General features: G+C 43.1%; 1 protein-coding gene and 1 pseudogene across 2 annotated transcripts in view; one reads left to right on the top strand and one right to left on the bottom strand.

Annotated features, from left to right (window-relative positions):
• Nucleotides 1-575: 575 nt before the first annotated feature.
• LOC102819201 lies at nt 576-1,225 on the bottom strand (annotated as a pseudogene).
• An 8,636-nt stretch (nt 1,226-9,861) lies between these two features.
• The window catches only part of GCLC (glutamate-cysteine ligase, catalytic subunit), a 58,656-nt gene continuing 52,495 nt past the window's right edge, over nt 9,862-16,022 (top strand). The window contains exon 1 of one of the 2 annotated variants that reach the window (XM_006835720.1): nt 9,862-10,023. In XM_006835720.1, the coding sequence (XP_006835783.1) occupies nt 9,874-10,023 (150 nt within the window). In that variant the 5' untranslated portion in view covers nt 9,862-9,873. The remainder of the gene's footprint in view (nt 10,024-16,022) is intronic. The other variant, XM_006835721.1, reaches the window with a different exon arrangement.

Below are 16,022 nucleotides of genomic sequence, written 5' to 3'. Positions count from 1 at the left end.
TTGAATAAGTATAGTGAAAGAATACAACCTTGTTGCACATCTTTCTTAATTTTAAACCATTCAGTATTCCCATGTTCTGTTTGAACAATTGCTTCTTGGTCCAGGTACAGATTCCTCATGTGCACAATTAAGTGTACCGGAATACTCATACTTTGCAATGTTGTCCATAGCTTTTCATGATCAATACAATCAAAACCCACAGATAGTAAATAAAAAATAGTAACAGGACAAATATGGCATATGGATACAATAAAATATTACTGGCCATAAAAAAGGAATGACAAACTGGACTTCTAAAAAATTATTTGTACTTCTAGTTCATAAATGGGCAAAATCACATAATTTACCCCTGTATTGGAAAGTTCCCTTTCCGTATCAAAAAAAGAGTTGAATATATGAATAGCTACCAAATCCATGGGCTTTCTACTCCCGTAAAGATTTACATCCTCAGAAACCCTGTACAGGGTCGCTATGGGTCGAAACTGACTCGACGGCACTTAACAACAACAACAACCAAATCCATGAGCAGTCCAACCAATACTGAACAGTTCTTTTTTTGCAGGTTATTTGGGGTCTTAATCATCTTCTTCATCATGTGTTTCTCGCTTCTTCTTTTCTTCACCTTTCCCGCTTTCTTTCTCCTCCTCTTCTTCTTCATCTTCATCAAATTCACCATCAAAGTCAAATTCTTCTTCCTCCCCCTGGGTTCGTCTTCAAAATAAAAATCTTCATCCTCATCTTCTTCTTCTTCATCCTCACTGTCCACCTCAACATCTGAGTCAGGGGCTTCCTGGTTCTCTGGGTTATAGCCATCCAGGTAGGTCAGCTGAGGAAGGAGTTTGAATACACTATCTAGGTAATCATTCAAGCTGGTAACCTCACAGTTAAACAGATCCTGGTTTTTCAGGCATTCTGATTTTTCCAAAGGTTCCAAGGTGCTGATATCTTTCAGTTTATTTCCACTTAAGTTTAGATGTGTGAGGTTTGGAAGTTTGTCCACTAACACATCCAGACCTCCAAAGATTCTATTGTCACTGAGCTCAAGCTTTCTCAATTTCGGTAGTTTGGGGGAGATTCGAAACTGAAATTAAGCCTACATTTATTAAACGAATTCAGCTGTTAAATCCTCAATTTTTCCATCATTTGATCTGCAGTTCTCTAGGAAAAGTTCTCGAACAGCTTCCGGGGTCTGGTTCCTCAGCTCCAGGTAGATCCTTCTCTCCATGGTTCCCTCTGTCCCCCTATTCAAACTTAGCATTTTGCGGAGGGGGAAGAGGTGTTCTGTGCTGTGCAGTGAGCGCTGTCGGAAGATGTCTGTTCGCTGCAGAGACCTCCCGGGTTGGCGGGCAGGAGGCTAGCGAAGCCACTGGAGCCAACTTACTCACCTCATGGGAGCAGAGAGGTATACTTCTGATAAAAGGGAGAAACTATATACATATTTTTTTTATTCACACATACATGGAATTTTTCCATCCTTAAAGAGTAATTTGGAAAACATTTTTCTTTAGTAGCTTTAGAAACTGTTGTAAATATTTCAGGAAATGTGTTATGTTAAGTGCCATAGCGATCCTATATAGACTTTCCAGGGAGCAGCTGGTGAACTTGAACCACAGGCCTCCCAGTTCAAGTGGACTTTGCAAGCCAGCACATTAACCAACAGCGCACTCCAGGAGTCCATTTCAGAAAAGGCACCAAATAACATTCAAGATTTAATCCTAATACACAGACGATGGGGTGCTGTGTGCCAAAGGTCAACAATTTGGTGCTGTGTGAACTAGGTGAGGGAAATATAAGGAAAAGGATGGAGACTATGACAAAAAGTCTTTAAAAGGGTACATAAATACATATATTAAAGACTGTAGTTGCCTTTTGACTTTGAATCTTTAAAAAGGGTATGTAAAGAGTCACCTTTTGACAATGAGCCTATTTTAACAATAATAATTGACTATGTCAGCCATTGTGAAACCTTTTGTGGTGCATGTGACAGGTACAGGGTTTTTTGTTTTTTTACAATGAGGTTACAATGATTTAGAATAACAATAGCTAGAGATCCTAATAAGGAGCTCTGGTACTGTAGTGGTTATGAATTGGGCTGCGAGCCGCAAGGTCAGCAGTTCGAAACTGCCAGCTGTTCCGCGGAAGAAAGATGGGTCTTTCTGCTCCCGTAAAGATTTACAGTCGGAAACCCTGTGCAGGGTCGCTATGAGTCAGAATCTACTCCACTGCACATAACAACAACAACAGAGATCCTAATGCTCATTCCTTTCTTTGTGGATCGCTCCCACCCTGAGTTGCTCCAGCCATTCCTCTTTCATACAGCAGCCTCACTTAGGGCTAACTTCATGAAATACTGCAGCAGTAACATCTGCTTTGAAATTTTAGGGGAGAACTGAAATGCGGTGATAAGATGAAGCCCAATAATAGGTACATGAACTATCATTACATTATTTATCTTTACTGTACTATTTGTTTTGAGAATATTAATAATAAAAAATGGTGTTATGTATTTATTTTTTAAATCATACTCCAGTAACAAGAATGAGCCTATTGAAAAATCTGCTTAAGACTTTCAGCATCCAACAGAGTAAACCACATGACTGTCAAGATTCTAAATGGCCCATACTAATATCTATCCTGTGTGACTGCAAAGCCGTTTGAACTGCAAGGTCAGTGGTTCAAGCTCACCAGCATCTCCTCGGAAACCCTATACAGGGTCGCTATGGGTCGGAACCGACTCGATGGCACTTAACAACATCCTGTGCGGCGCTGCGGGTTAATGCGCTGAACTGCAAGGTTGGTTTGAACCGCGAGGTCGACGGTTCAAGCTCACCAGCCGCTCCTGCAAACCCTATACCGGGTCTTTAAGAATCCGAACCGAAATAGACTTGATGACACTTAACAATAACATGGGTGGGTTCCAACTGCCAACCTTTCGTTTATAGTAGTAGAGTGCTTAACCAAATATGTCATCCAAAGACATCTTCTGAATACAGTTTTTACCAGTTAACAAATCTTTTTAAAAATTTTAAGCACCTTCTACACAGACCAGGTAGTGCAGTGGTAGAATTCTCACCCACTGGTGAGAGACCCCGGCCCATTTCCTGCCATGTAGGTACATGCACATCCTCTACCTGCCTGTCATTGGTGTGGCACATGGGGTAAAGCAAGGTCGGTTTGAACTACAAGATCAACGGTTCAAACCCACTAGCCGCTCCCTGGAAACTCTATACTGGGTCGCTATGAGTTGGAATCCACTTGATGGCACTTAACAATGCTGTTAAAAGGTTTCAGCGGACTTTCTGGACCAGCCTAAGATCGACTAGAAGAAAGACCCCACTATCTGTATTTAATCTTCACAAAACCTCAGTTTCCTTATCTGTAAAACGTCACAACAACCAGAGCTGTGCTATGGATTGCAGACCCTACAAAGTGCAGCTGTAACTGAAACCGCCCCTAATGACTACAAGGACAGGGCATGTTCAGGGAGCAGTAATGGCGGGACATTGCCTTTCCCATGGAGGCCTAAACCTAGCAGTGCTGCTCAGTCCCCTAGACACAGGTCCTCAGCTTTCCTCTTCAAAGCTTTGCAGCGCTGGGCTCTCTATGGGCTGTGACTCTAGGATAACTGGGGACCGCGTGACCACAGGGAAGTGACTTTTCTCTCTCTCTCTAACGGGAAGCCTGAAAACCAACATAACTGAAATGGCTGCTGCAACACCAGGGGGAAAAGTCCAAGGGTCAAGAGCGGTGGACCCCGACTTTGCCCCTAGAGCAGAGTGGCCAGCGATGAACGTCTTCTGAGGCGACCGCACAAATTGCTGAGTCACGAGGAGGCGGTATCGCCCGCCCAGGAGGCGGGACCCATGCCATCACGTGGTGGGGGCTGTATCACAACAACGGCGCGGCGTGCAGCGCCCACGGCCAGCGCCGCTTCCTCCTGCTACGGACCCGCTTTGCGAGCATGCTCAGCTCGGGCGCGCGAACTCACTGTGTCCCCAGTAGCCGGGTTCCACGGTCCGAGTTTTCCAGGCGACCGTGGAGGAGTGGCTTAAGTCAGTTCTGAAAGCTCAGAGGCAAGGTTGCTGTACCTGCACCGCCTCTGGGCTAGACTGAGTTGGGTCTGGCAGAGGGAACCTTGAATTTTGCTGAGGAAGAAACGGCCCAAGAATCTTGTTTCGGGGACAGCTGATTTTGCAAGATATAAGTGCCTTCTTTCTCCTTTATTAATCGTTTAGCGACCTAATTGGGATGTTCGCTAAACATTTGCCCCCAGAAGTCAAAAGCCAGTCGGAGGTAGCAATCTGCAGAACGAAATCCAGAGGTAGACCGGCAATACTGAAAACACTACGAAGCGCAGAGGAAATAACTATTGCTGAATGTGACTGTTGTTGACCCGTGTTGTCATTGTTACTTTCTTTGTAGCAAATGTTGATTAAATGCATTATGGATGTCATGCCTTAAATTTAGCACGACTTAACAACAACTAGGACTCCTAGTGTGGCATTGTGGGTTAATACGCTAGACTGCAAGGTCGGTTTGAACCTCAAGGGCGGCAGGAAACCCTATAAAGGGTCGCTATGAGTCGGGACTAACTCATCAGCGCTTAACAACAACCAGGAGTACTGTCATGGCGCTGTAGGATAAGCATTGGACTGCTAACCACAATGTGGGTGGTTCAAACCAGCTAGCCGCTACTTGAAAACCCTATAAAAGGTCAGAATTGACTCAACAGCACACAACAACAACCAGGTAGCGTGATTATTCCTACAGCCATCTGAGATTGACCAGAGTCCACTTTGCTGATTTGGAATTGGGGGATAGAAAAGCAAAGGCTCCCTTCTGAGTGTGTTATTCTCAAGTGTCAAATTTCACAGTGTTCACTACCACATAGGACTTCTGCATGACTAGAACTTAGTCTCTTAATGAACCATTTCGTCACCAAAATGAAGCTGAGAGCTTTCAAGAGACCAGCCTCACTGTATTCATATGGAAATGCAGCTGGTGCACTAGGCAAGTGTGTACTTAATAAAGTATAAAAGTCTACACCAGTGCTGTTGAATAAAATAGAATTTGAGCCACATGTATGACCTTAAGATTTTCAGTAACCACCTTTAAGAACTAAAACGAACCAGATGAATGAATTTAAATAACATTTAAGGTAACTCAACATATTTTAAATATCAACATGCATCCATGGCAAAATTATTGAGCTATTTACATTATTCATACTAAGTCTTCAAAATTATTTGTGCATATTATACTCACAGCACATCTCAATACTGATCCTAGATTTTCATTGGAAACGTTTGATCTGTATTTTGATTTCATTAAATTTACTGGTGTGGCGCCGTGGGCTAATGCATCAGACTGCAGTTTGAACTGCAAGGTCGATGGTTCAAGCTCACCAACTGCTCCTTCGAAACCCTGAACAGGGTCGCTATGGGTCGGAATCGACTCAATGGCACTTAACAACAACATAGTTGAAAAAGTGGATTCATTATGCCCAATCATTTCCAATCTTCTTAAAAGTTTTCCAATAACTGAATGGGATGTCAATGATCACATTTACACTTAAATTGACTGAAGAGCCCTGGTGTGGTGCTGTAGGACAAGCACTGGACTACTAACTGCAAGGACAGTGGCTCAAACCCACCAGCCTTTATGAGTTGGCACTAAACAACAACAAAATGAAATAAGGAGCCCAGGTGATGCTGTGGGTTAGGTGATTTCAAATACACCAGCCACTCCAAGGAAGAAAGATGAAGTCGTCTGTTGTAAAAGATTTACAGTCTTGGAAACCTTATATAAGGTCGCTATGAGTCCAAATTAACTGGATACCAGGGGGTTTGGTTTTGGTTTTCTGGAAAATGAAATAAAACTAAAAATTCAATTTCTCAGTCACATTGGCCACATTTCAATTGTTCAATAACTATGTGTGGTTGATGGCTATCATGTTAAAATTTCAGGCCTATGCAAATGTGAGGTTCAATGATTAGAATAACAAAATTGTCCTTTGGACGCTTTACTTACTTGTGAAACAATGACCATCACTGTTTTTCCCCACCCCCTGCTTTCTACAGGGCAGCTAACATTTCTTACAGCCTCAGAAACCCTATAGAGGGTTGCTATATGGAGAAAGCACAAAACTACCACCACCTCTGCTGTATAAGAACTAAGAGTACCAAAGGCACAAATCATCTCTACCCCAGAAAAGTTGCTATCTAGGTTAGAGATACATTTTGAATGATCCTGGTATGGGGCTGTTGGATCAGCATTGGACTGCTAACCACAAGTTTGGCCGTTCAAACCCACCAGTTGCTCCTTGGAAACTCTATGCAAGGTTGCTATGACTTGGAACCGACTTGACAGCACTTAACAGCAGCAACAACAACATCACAATGTACAAAGAGCCCTGGTGGCACAGTGGGTTAAGTGCTGGGCTTCTAACTATGGAAAGTACCATGGACTGTCAGAAGAACAAACAAACCTGTCCTGGAGGAAGTACAGTCAGACACTCCTTGGAAGTGAGGATGGCCACACTTCATCTTGTTCAAGTAGAGTGTCAATGAAAAAGAGGAAGACCCTTAACAAGGTAGACTGACATAGTGGCTTCAACAATGGGCTCAAACATAACGATTGTTCAAACCCACCAGCTGCTTTTGGGAAGAAAGATGAAGCTGTTGGCTCCCATAAAGACTGAGTCTCAGAAACTCTAAGGAGCATTTCCACTCTGTCCTATTGACTCAGTGGCAGTGGGTGGGTAGGTCTCACAATGTACAAATAGAACTCAGCCCCAACTTACTGACAGTGAGTCGATTCTGACTCATAGTGGCTGTAAATCGGTCCAGGTGCCAGGTCTCATCTTTTTTCCCTAGGAGCGGCTGGCGGGTTATAACTGTTGACCTTATAGTTAGCCACCCAATACAAGTGAATACAAGTGGAACCCAAAGAGGGGTAAATGGCACTTACAAGATGAACAGGAGAATGTTAGATAGAATATCAGAGTATTGTAAGCAAGTGAAATTGCATGTGTTAAAACAGAAAGTCAGGATGACACAGGTATCGTGGAAAGGATAAGAGCTACTTGAGGCAGTAGTTGAAGCTGTTGAGGTCTTTGTTTGCCAAATTAGAAAGGACTTGGTGTGCCAAACAACAGGCTTGTTTTTTTTTATCCTGTCAGAGCACTGGAGATTCAAATGTCTCCTGATCTGGAAACCCCACCCTTGTCCCACTCCACATGTGGAAATGGCAATCAGAATCAGAACAGCAATGTCCCCAAGACCTGTGTTGTTGTTGTTGTTGTTGTTGTTAGGTGCCTTCAAGTAGGTTCTGACTCATACCTACCTACAGCTGAACAAAATACTACCCAGTCCTGCACCATCCTTAAAATTATTGTGTTTGAGCCCACTGCTGCAGCCGCTATGGCAATCTACCTTTTTGAGGATCTTCCTCTTTTTCACTGACCCGTTACTTTACCAAGCATGATGTCCTTCTGCTGTAACTGGTCCCTTCCGATAGCATGTCCAACGTTAGTAAGATGAAGTCTGGCCATTCTCACTTTTAAGGAGTATTCTGGCGACTTCAATTTTTCTCTGTTTATCATGATGTTCTCAATTGATCCAGTCGTGAGGATTTTTGTTTTCTTTATATTGAGTTGCAATTCACACTGAAGGTTGGATTCTTTGATCTTCATCAGAAAGTGTTTCAAATTCTGTTGGCTTTCAGCAAGCAAGATTGTGTCATCTGCATATCAAAGGTTGTTAATGAGATTTCCTCCAATCCTGATGTCCTGTTTTTCTTCATATAGTCCAGTCTCTCAGATTATTTGCTTAGCATACAGTTTAAATAAATATGGGGAAAAACACAACCCTGACACACACACCTTTCCTGATTTTAAACCATGCAATATCTCTTTGTTTTGAAGACAGCCTCTTATTCTATGTACAAGAGTTCCTTATGAGTGCAATTAAGTGTCCTGGAATTCCCACTCTTTGCAATTAATTGTTCATAGTTTGTTTTGATCCATGCAATTGAAAGACTTTGCCTAGTCAATAAAATATAAGTAAACATCTTTCTGGTATTTTTTTGTTTTTAGGCAGGATCTATCTCATGTCAGCAATGATAATTCTTGTTCCACATCCTCATCTGAATCCAGCTTGAATTCCTGGCAGCTCCCTGTTGATGTACTGTTGCAATTGTTTTTGAATTATCTTAAGTGAAATTTCACTTGCATGTGGTATTAATTATATTGTACAACAATTTCTGCAATCTGTTGGTTCACTTGTGATAGGTACACTCAATACAGAAATCATGAGAAAACAGACTCTCATATCTATTGTGATATATTCATTTAGCAATTAACAAGTGTCTTCAAAATGTTAACCCTATAATGTGAGGAACGGAAGCACAAGAAATACACACTGCCTAGATCAGTACATGTATGACCTAGTTACTGTCACGGTTCCCCTGGCCTGCCATGTCAGCATTCTGTTAACACATATTTATTGAAAAATTATTTTGGGGTCGTGTAGTGTACATCCTTCCTTTTCCCACTAGGATAGGGTCAACCCCAGTTATTCTTACTATCCATAGTAACTTCAAATGGACATTATAAGTATTATTTTCATCATTAAATGAATGAACCTTAGATTTCAATAAAGAATAAATGTTGGAAATGACTTCTTTAAATGGTACAACTAGATATGTTGACAAAGTCACTTCTGTTGTGGTTGGGATATGTGCCATCCAGAAAGCACATGCCATGAAATAGTTAATTACAAGTCTTTGTAATTACACATATGTCTAAACATTTGGAGACAAATTGATTTCTCTTAATAACTGGTTTAACTTATTGAGCAGCTATTCTAGGTACATGTACATTGTGCATATTCTTAAGACATAAAGGATAAGTTAATTTGATTCAATGTTGATAGGAAAACAATTTGTCCACAAGGTCGCAGAGCCAATATGTGCTGGACTCTAGAGTTGAGCAGGTGCTTCATTTGACTCCCAAGTTAATATTTTTCTCACTGCACTCTGCTGCTGTTACCACGTTTTTATTAATGTGAAGCCCTTCTCGCCTAAAAATTAACTTGGTGAATTCTATATTAATTCTTCCCCAACCCGGAGTTTATCTTTTGGGGCTAGGAAAATGAATTTTAACGTATCAGATTTGCTTAAAGCGAAACCCACTTAATTCCCATCCCCTCTTTCCTTTCCACCCTTCCCTCTCCCCAGTCTCATTTCTCCCTTTCTCTCACCGTTCTCCTAGGCTCCCCCGCCCCCCCTTTCCATCGCCTGTCTTAACCACGCCTGCGTACTCCTCATTTGCAATCCCTTCAGGCCACAGTCACGCCTCTTCCCTGAACCGCCTCCTCTTCCCCGCCTCCTGCCCGTGGCCTATAAAGTCCGGAGTGTCGGATCGGGCTGGGAGTGGTGAGTGAGAAGACAAGACATCTGGGCATGCTCTGTGGCGGCGCAGGTTTTGGTCATAAGTAGGAAGAAGCCAGTGCACGGTACCGGCACAGAGTAGCGGTAGCTACCGCCGCAGGGCGGCTGTGGATCCCGTTGTCGCAGCCTAGGAGCAGGCGTGGGGCTAGGCCGCCGGCTTGAGTGCCCCCCAGCTTGCCATCCGGTTTTCAGCCTTGTCCGCGCGGTGCGCCGGCCCCTGGGTCCGTCACCTGTGCGTCAGGGAGTCCCGCGCTGGGGAGCCTATCGGACGGGACCCTCCCTCCGCCATCTGTGGCCCGAGGGCGCCCCCAAGGGGCGGAGCAGCCTCTGTTGCCATCTCCTGCGAGTGATTGAGTGTCCGGCCAGCGACTGAGCCCCGCGCCCCGGAACGAGCGTCCGAGGTCAGAGGAGGAGGAGGCGGCCATGGGGCTGCTGTCCCAGGGCTCGCCACTGAGCTGGGAGGAGACCAAACGCCACGCGGACCACGTGCGGCGGCACGGGATCCTCCAGTTCCTGCACATCTACAATGCCGTCAAGGACCGGCACAAGGACGTGCTCAAATGGGGCGACGAGGTGAGCCGCGGCCCCTGCCCCGCCCGGAGCCCCTGCCAGTCCGCCGCGCGCCTCCTTTGTTCGGCGAGGCCCGGCCCCAACCCTGCCCGCGTCCCGCACTGTTCCCCCGAGGGTTCCCGGGCACTTCCGAGTGCCTAGCACGCTGTTCCTGCCCTGGCCAGACTGGTATGGGGGGACTGCCCTGAGAGTACCCGATCCAGATCACCCTCTCATTCATTCATTCATTCGACAAATGTGAAGTGGGTGCTGGGTGGGGGGAGGAGGGGGTGTGAGCATGAAAAAGTGACATTCGGTGCTGTGTGTAGTTTTCAAGTTGCCTTGATCCACTCTCGTGTTTCCAAACTCGCTTTTGTGATTAAAACTAAAAAAGGTACTAAGTTTTCCTGGAAGGCTCCTTGCTATTTAGGAATCTGATGTTCGCTTCTGCCCCATCTGATCCAGGTGTCTTCCTCTTAAATTTCTTCAAATTGTCAGCCCCACGTGCGCACACACACACAGACACACACAGTCAAAGTATAAATTGAAGCACGGTTTTGATTTTCCCAAACTGTGGCTGGAGAGAGGGAATTTAACTAATTCTGTTTAATCTTAAAACTTGAAGAGTTTCGAAATTGGGATTTGGTGTAGTGCCTTTCCGTGAGCTAGCTCCAACAGCTTAAACTTTAAAAGTCATTGCTTCAACAAGTGTGCATCCTTGAATTCTCAGTATGTTGAACCATTACTAATGTGAATCATCTGGAAAGCACTGCTTCCTGTTAGATTTCAAGTCGTTTCTACCAAGCCTTTTATGCCTTGTTGTTGTTGTTAAGTGCTGTCGAGTCGTTTCCGACCCATAGGGACCCTGTGTAGAGTTTTTAAGGAGCAGCTGGTGAGCTTGAACTACCTACCTGTGGCTCAAACGACTTTGCAGTCCAGCGCATTAGCCCACAGCGCTACACCAGTGCTCCACTTACTTTTAAAAAAACCAAACACATGTAACCAAACCCAAACCTGTTGCCGTGGAGTCCATTCCAATTTATAACGACTCTTATGGGACAGAATCCTGGTGTGGCACTGTAAGCACTGGACCGCAAAGTCAGTTTGAACCCTAAGGTCGGTGGTTCAAACCCACCAGCCACTTCTCGGAAACCCTATGTGGGGGTCGTTGTGAGTTGACAGCACTTAACAGCATTAACACAGGACAGCGTAAAACTGCCCCGCGGAGTTTCCAAGACTGTGATTTTGATGGAAGCAGATTGCCTCATTTTCCCCTGGAGCTCTGGGTGGGTTCTAACTGCCCGCCTTTGGGTTAACCACTGTTCACCATCAGGGTTCCGTCACATGTATATGCAGTATAGATAATTAAGTGACATCTTGAGAAGTACATCTCCGGTTTTCGTGTTTTGCCGTAGATTGCTTGCCACCACATAAGTAATTTATTAATCTTCTGATTAGCGTTGTGATCACTCTGATCACCCCATGGTCAAGGTGCTACACCTGTGCAGAATATCTTCTTGGAAACAGTTTCTGTTTCTACGATTGAAAGATCATTCTGCCTCTGAATCGGACTGCTAATCTCACGATCAACAGTTCAAAACTACCAGCCATTCCGAGGAAGAAAGATGAGGCTTTTTGCTCCCGTTAAGGTTTACAGCTTTGGAAACCCTATGCAGGGTCACTATGAGTCAGAACCGACTCCACAGCACATAACCACCACCACCACCACAGCAGAAGGAATTGTGTTTTAAATTAGAAATGTATAATTACTAGTAAATACCATTCCTGTTTATAAAAAAGGATCATGCATTTGGTAATAGTTCCTCAGTTTTAGTTCAACTGAATTTGAGTTCAGTGTTTCTTCGCTGCATCTCAAATTATATATATTCATGTAAGTTCCAGAAGGACCAGGGATATTTGTGAATTTTTTTTAATAATTTACCATTCCACCCCCAACCCCAAATGACTAATCTGTTTTTATCTCTGTGCATTGCTTATTTTAAATATTTCAGATAGTAAGATCATATGAAGGAGCTCTGGTAACATAGTGGTTACGAATCGGGCTGAGAACCTCAGGGTTAGCAGTTCAAAACTACCAGCTGTAGTTTTCTACCAGATGAGGCTTTCTGCTCCGGTAAAGATTTACAGCCTCGGAAACCCTGTTCAGGGTCGCTTTGAGTCGGAACCGACTCCACACACATAAGAACAACCACAATAGCATTGTAGGATAAGCACTGCACCGCAAGGTCCTGTGAACTCTAAGGTCGGCGGTACAAAACACCAGCCGCTCCTTGGAAACCCTATACAGGGTCTCTATGAATCGAACTGACTCAACAGCACTTAACTATAGCAACATGGTAATACTGGAGTTCTGTTGTGATATTGTAGGATAAACACTGGGCTGCTTACCTCAAGATTCACTGTTCAAACCCATCAGTCTCTCCTTGGAAACACTATTCAGGGTTGCTGTGAGTTGCAGCCTACTCGATGGCACTTAACAACAATGGAATTCTAAGTTTAACTTTTCCATAATTACTGCACCATTTTACCTTCCGGCTAGGTAACACATTTTGCTGCCACATCCTTGCCAGCAATTATTTTTCATTGGCTGCTGTGCATGCTTTTCACTTTTTTTCCTAAGACCTAGTCTAGTGCCTGGTATTGTAGGCATCAAGTACTTGTGGAATGATGAATGAATGAGTGAACTGCCATTTAAAGCGGCTGATGACTAGCCCTGCATGAGAAATCATTTTAAAATTTCATTTGTGCCTGTTTTGACTTGTTAAGTGATATCAAGTTGATTCCATCTCATAGCAACCCTTATATAGTGTTCCAAGGAACGGCTGGTGGGTTTGAAGTCCATTGGTTATCACTGTTAACTACAAAGTTGGTAGTTCAAACTCACCAACCTCTCCTCGGAAACCCTCTACAGTGGCTATGAACCGGAACCTACTCGATGACATTTGAATACAACAACAAAGCCACCTGGAGAAGAACTGCCTTGATACAGACTTTGTATTATGCATCTAAAGGGGAAAATTGGATGACCCATCATTTCAGCCAATTAACACCTACTTCTTGAAAATACCATACTGGTCATATCTGTTCAGAATTAGATTTTTTAAGTTGTTCAAGATAGTAGTAAGTTAGCTGGAATATCAGTATTCATATATGTTAAAATGTGTTAAAGATGTTCTCTGAAAACTTTCATCAGTGGCCATTGACAATGCATCTTTAAATTTCTTCTTATAAATATTCAGTGTTGTAAATGAAATACAAAGCTAGAAATTGACTTTTTAAACTTGACTTAAGAGATTCTTCGTATTTCGTAGTATTTTACTATTTTATGATCTATCCCTCTAGATTTTTTCTTTCTAACACTGGGCTGGTAGCCACAAGATTGGTGATTCAAACCCACCAACCACTCCTTGGAAACGCTATACAGGGTTGTTATGAGTTGGAACCTACTCAACAGCGCTTAGCAAGCGGTGGAAGAATTATTTAGGATTAAAAAACAACCCTCTTATTATTAGTTTGGAGTCCTAGTGTGGTGTTGTAAAATAAGCACTGGACTGCTAACTGCAAGGTCGGCAGTTCTAACCCACCAGACACTCCTCAGAAACCCTATCCAGGGTTACTATAAGTCAGAAGAGACTGGATGGCACTTAAAAATAACAACATTATTTTAAATTCTGCTTCAGCTATGTCTGAGTGGAGTTTAGAATTTTTAAGGATAATAACATTTTCCTGCCTGCAAGTGTTGATAGCCTAGTTGGAAACACACTTTACGTAAGGGGAAGACTTCAGATTGTGAAGTCTGTTGGTTACACAAAAAAGCCCCTGTCATCTTTCTTCCATTCAAATAGATTTGGTCTTTCCCCCATGGTCTCTTTCCAACCCTTGACCTGTGAGATACAGTTTCTTTTTCTCTTTGTGGTTCCTCTACATTTAGTATAGGCAGGGAGAAGTGTGACATTTTCTTGGGTGTTCTCACATATATTTGCTACTGCTTCTAGCTGTTTCTCCTGCATCATGTCAAAGTAATTACCCTTTTATTGTTATGGAGCATTGGTTTTCTAACTGTAGGTTATGATCCATTAGGGCGATGAGACATAAATTTAGAAGATTCCATTCGGGATTTTTTAAAAAACTGAAATGGAACACAATAAAAAGTATCAATTCCTGTATATAGGAAGAATATTACTACAGACTTGTGAGCTATTTGTTTGAGGTGGTGTGTGTGTATTAAGTCTCGTGTAAATTACTCCTTGTTGTATGTCACCATTGAAAAGAGTTTGAAAACCATAGTCTCAGATTAATCATGAAAGCTTCCTTGATGGAGGTGAGCCTTGTGAAAAAGAGGGATAAAAATCATTCCATGGTTTGCATTAATCTGCACATTGGAAGGAGTTCAGTATTGCACATACTGAATAGATGTCTGAAGATAGACCTGGAGGGTCAGACAGCAAGCAAGCTGGAGTGTATGCTGAAGCCTAGGGAAATACCGAGAAAGGTGGCTGAACAGATAAAACCAGAGAAGGGTGTGGTGGATGGTGTGGCCCTTTGAGATGAAGGACGACTTTGTCAGACAGTAGTATTTTAGATATAATATGTTAGACTATGCTAGTGTGGTACCAAAATACAGCTTTTCCTATGAAGTTCTGTTGTTACATTTATAAGGCCATGAACTTGGATAAAAAGAAAGAATAAGTCTTAAGACTGGTTGAAGGTGTACTTGGAAAAAGACTCAGTCACTTGAGAAAGGCTAAGCCTTTGTTGGAGTCCTGGTATGGCACTGTGGGGTAATGTGCTGGACTGCAAAGTCAGTTTACCACAAGGTCGGCAGTTTAAGCTCAGTCAGCTGCTCCTCCTCGGAAACCCTATACAGGGTCACTATGGGTCGGCACCAACTCTACAGCACTTAACAATAAAAAGCCTTTGTTATGGTGCTGTAGGAAAAGATAAGTACTGGACTGGTAAACTACAAGGTTGAAGGTTCAAAGAGCATTTATTTCTTTGTACCAGAAAAGACTCTGGATTTGGAATTTGGTTCTAGTTAATCTGTGGCCTGCCAAACTAGCCAGGGGATCTTGAGGTTAGCTTCCTCATTTGAAAAATGAGGGGGTTGTATTCTCTATGATCTCTTGTAGCTTTTGTAAAGTGAGTCCATCAGATTATTCATAATGTGTGTTTTTCGAACCAGAAAATGTCCTCCTTGAAATTCACCTGTTGTTGTGGTAAAATGGATTTTATTATGAAGCAGCTATACAAAACTAAATCTTTTCCAGTGAGACCCTTATAAATGGATAGATTCCCACATCAGTCTGCAGATGCCTGTTTCCCCTTAACAAGACAGCTCCGAACCCTTCCCACTAGTTATCAGGCTGTTTCTGTGGGAAAACAGAAGTTCTAACTCCTAGATGCCAGGAAAATATCTCATTTTGCCCCAGGGCTGCAGGAAGAGATATGTGAGGGATATTCCCAGGTACTCTTTTGCCTGAGAAGCATCATATATACAAAAAAGGAAGCACTTAACAGTTCACATGCAACTTTTCAGGTACAGGCTTTGTTTATAGCTTGAGGTATTATACACATTAAAAGACAAATCTAGGAAATTGTTGATGTAAAGGTAGTAATGAAGAGCCCTCGTGGTGCGGTGGTTAAAGTGCCTAACTGTGGACTAAAAGGTCAGTGGTTCAAACCCACCAGCCACTCAGAGGGTGAAAGATGTGGAAATCTGCTTACTCAAAGATGTGCAGCCTCAGAAACCCTATGGAGCAATTCTACTCTGTCCTATTGGATTTCTGTGAGTCAGAATTTACTCCTCAGCAGTGGGTTTGGTTTGGTTTAGTTTTAAATGTGATCATAAGTGTAATTTGACTTGTCTATATAATTACTATGGGTTAGCAACCTGCCAGGCCTTTTAGCTAGTTGTTGTTGTTATTAAGTGCCATTGAGTCAGTTCCGACTCATGGGGATCCTGTAAAGGGTTTCCGAGGAGCGGCTGGTGAGCTTGAACTGCC

This window comes from Chrysochloris asiatica, unplaced genomic scaffold (assembly GCF_000296735.1).
Source record: "Chrysochloris asiatica unplaced genomic scaffold, ChrAsi1.0 scaffold00019, whole genome shotgun sequence".
In the NCBI taxonomy this organism is placed as follows: Eukaryota; Metazoa; Chordata; class Mammalia; order Afrosoricida; family Chrysochloridae; genus Chrysochloris; species Chrysochloris asiatica.
The sequence above is the reverse complement of the archived record's forward strand: the minus strand, read 5'-3'. Positions and strand labels throughout refer to the sequence as shown.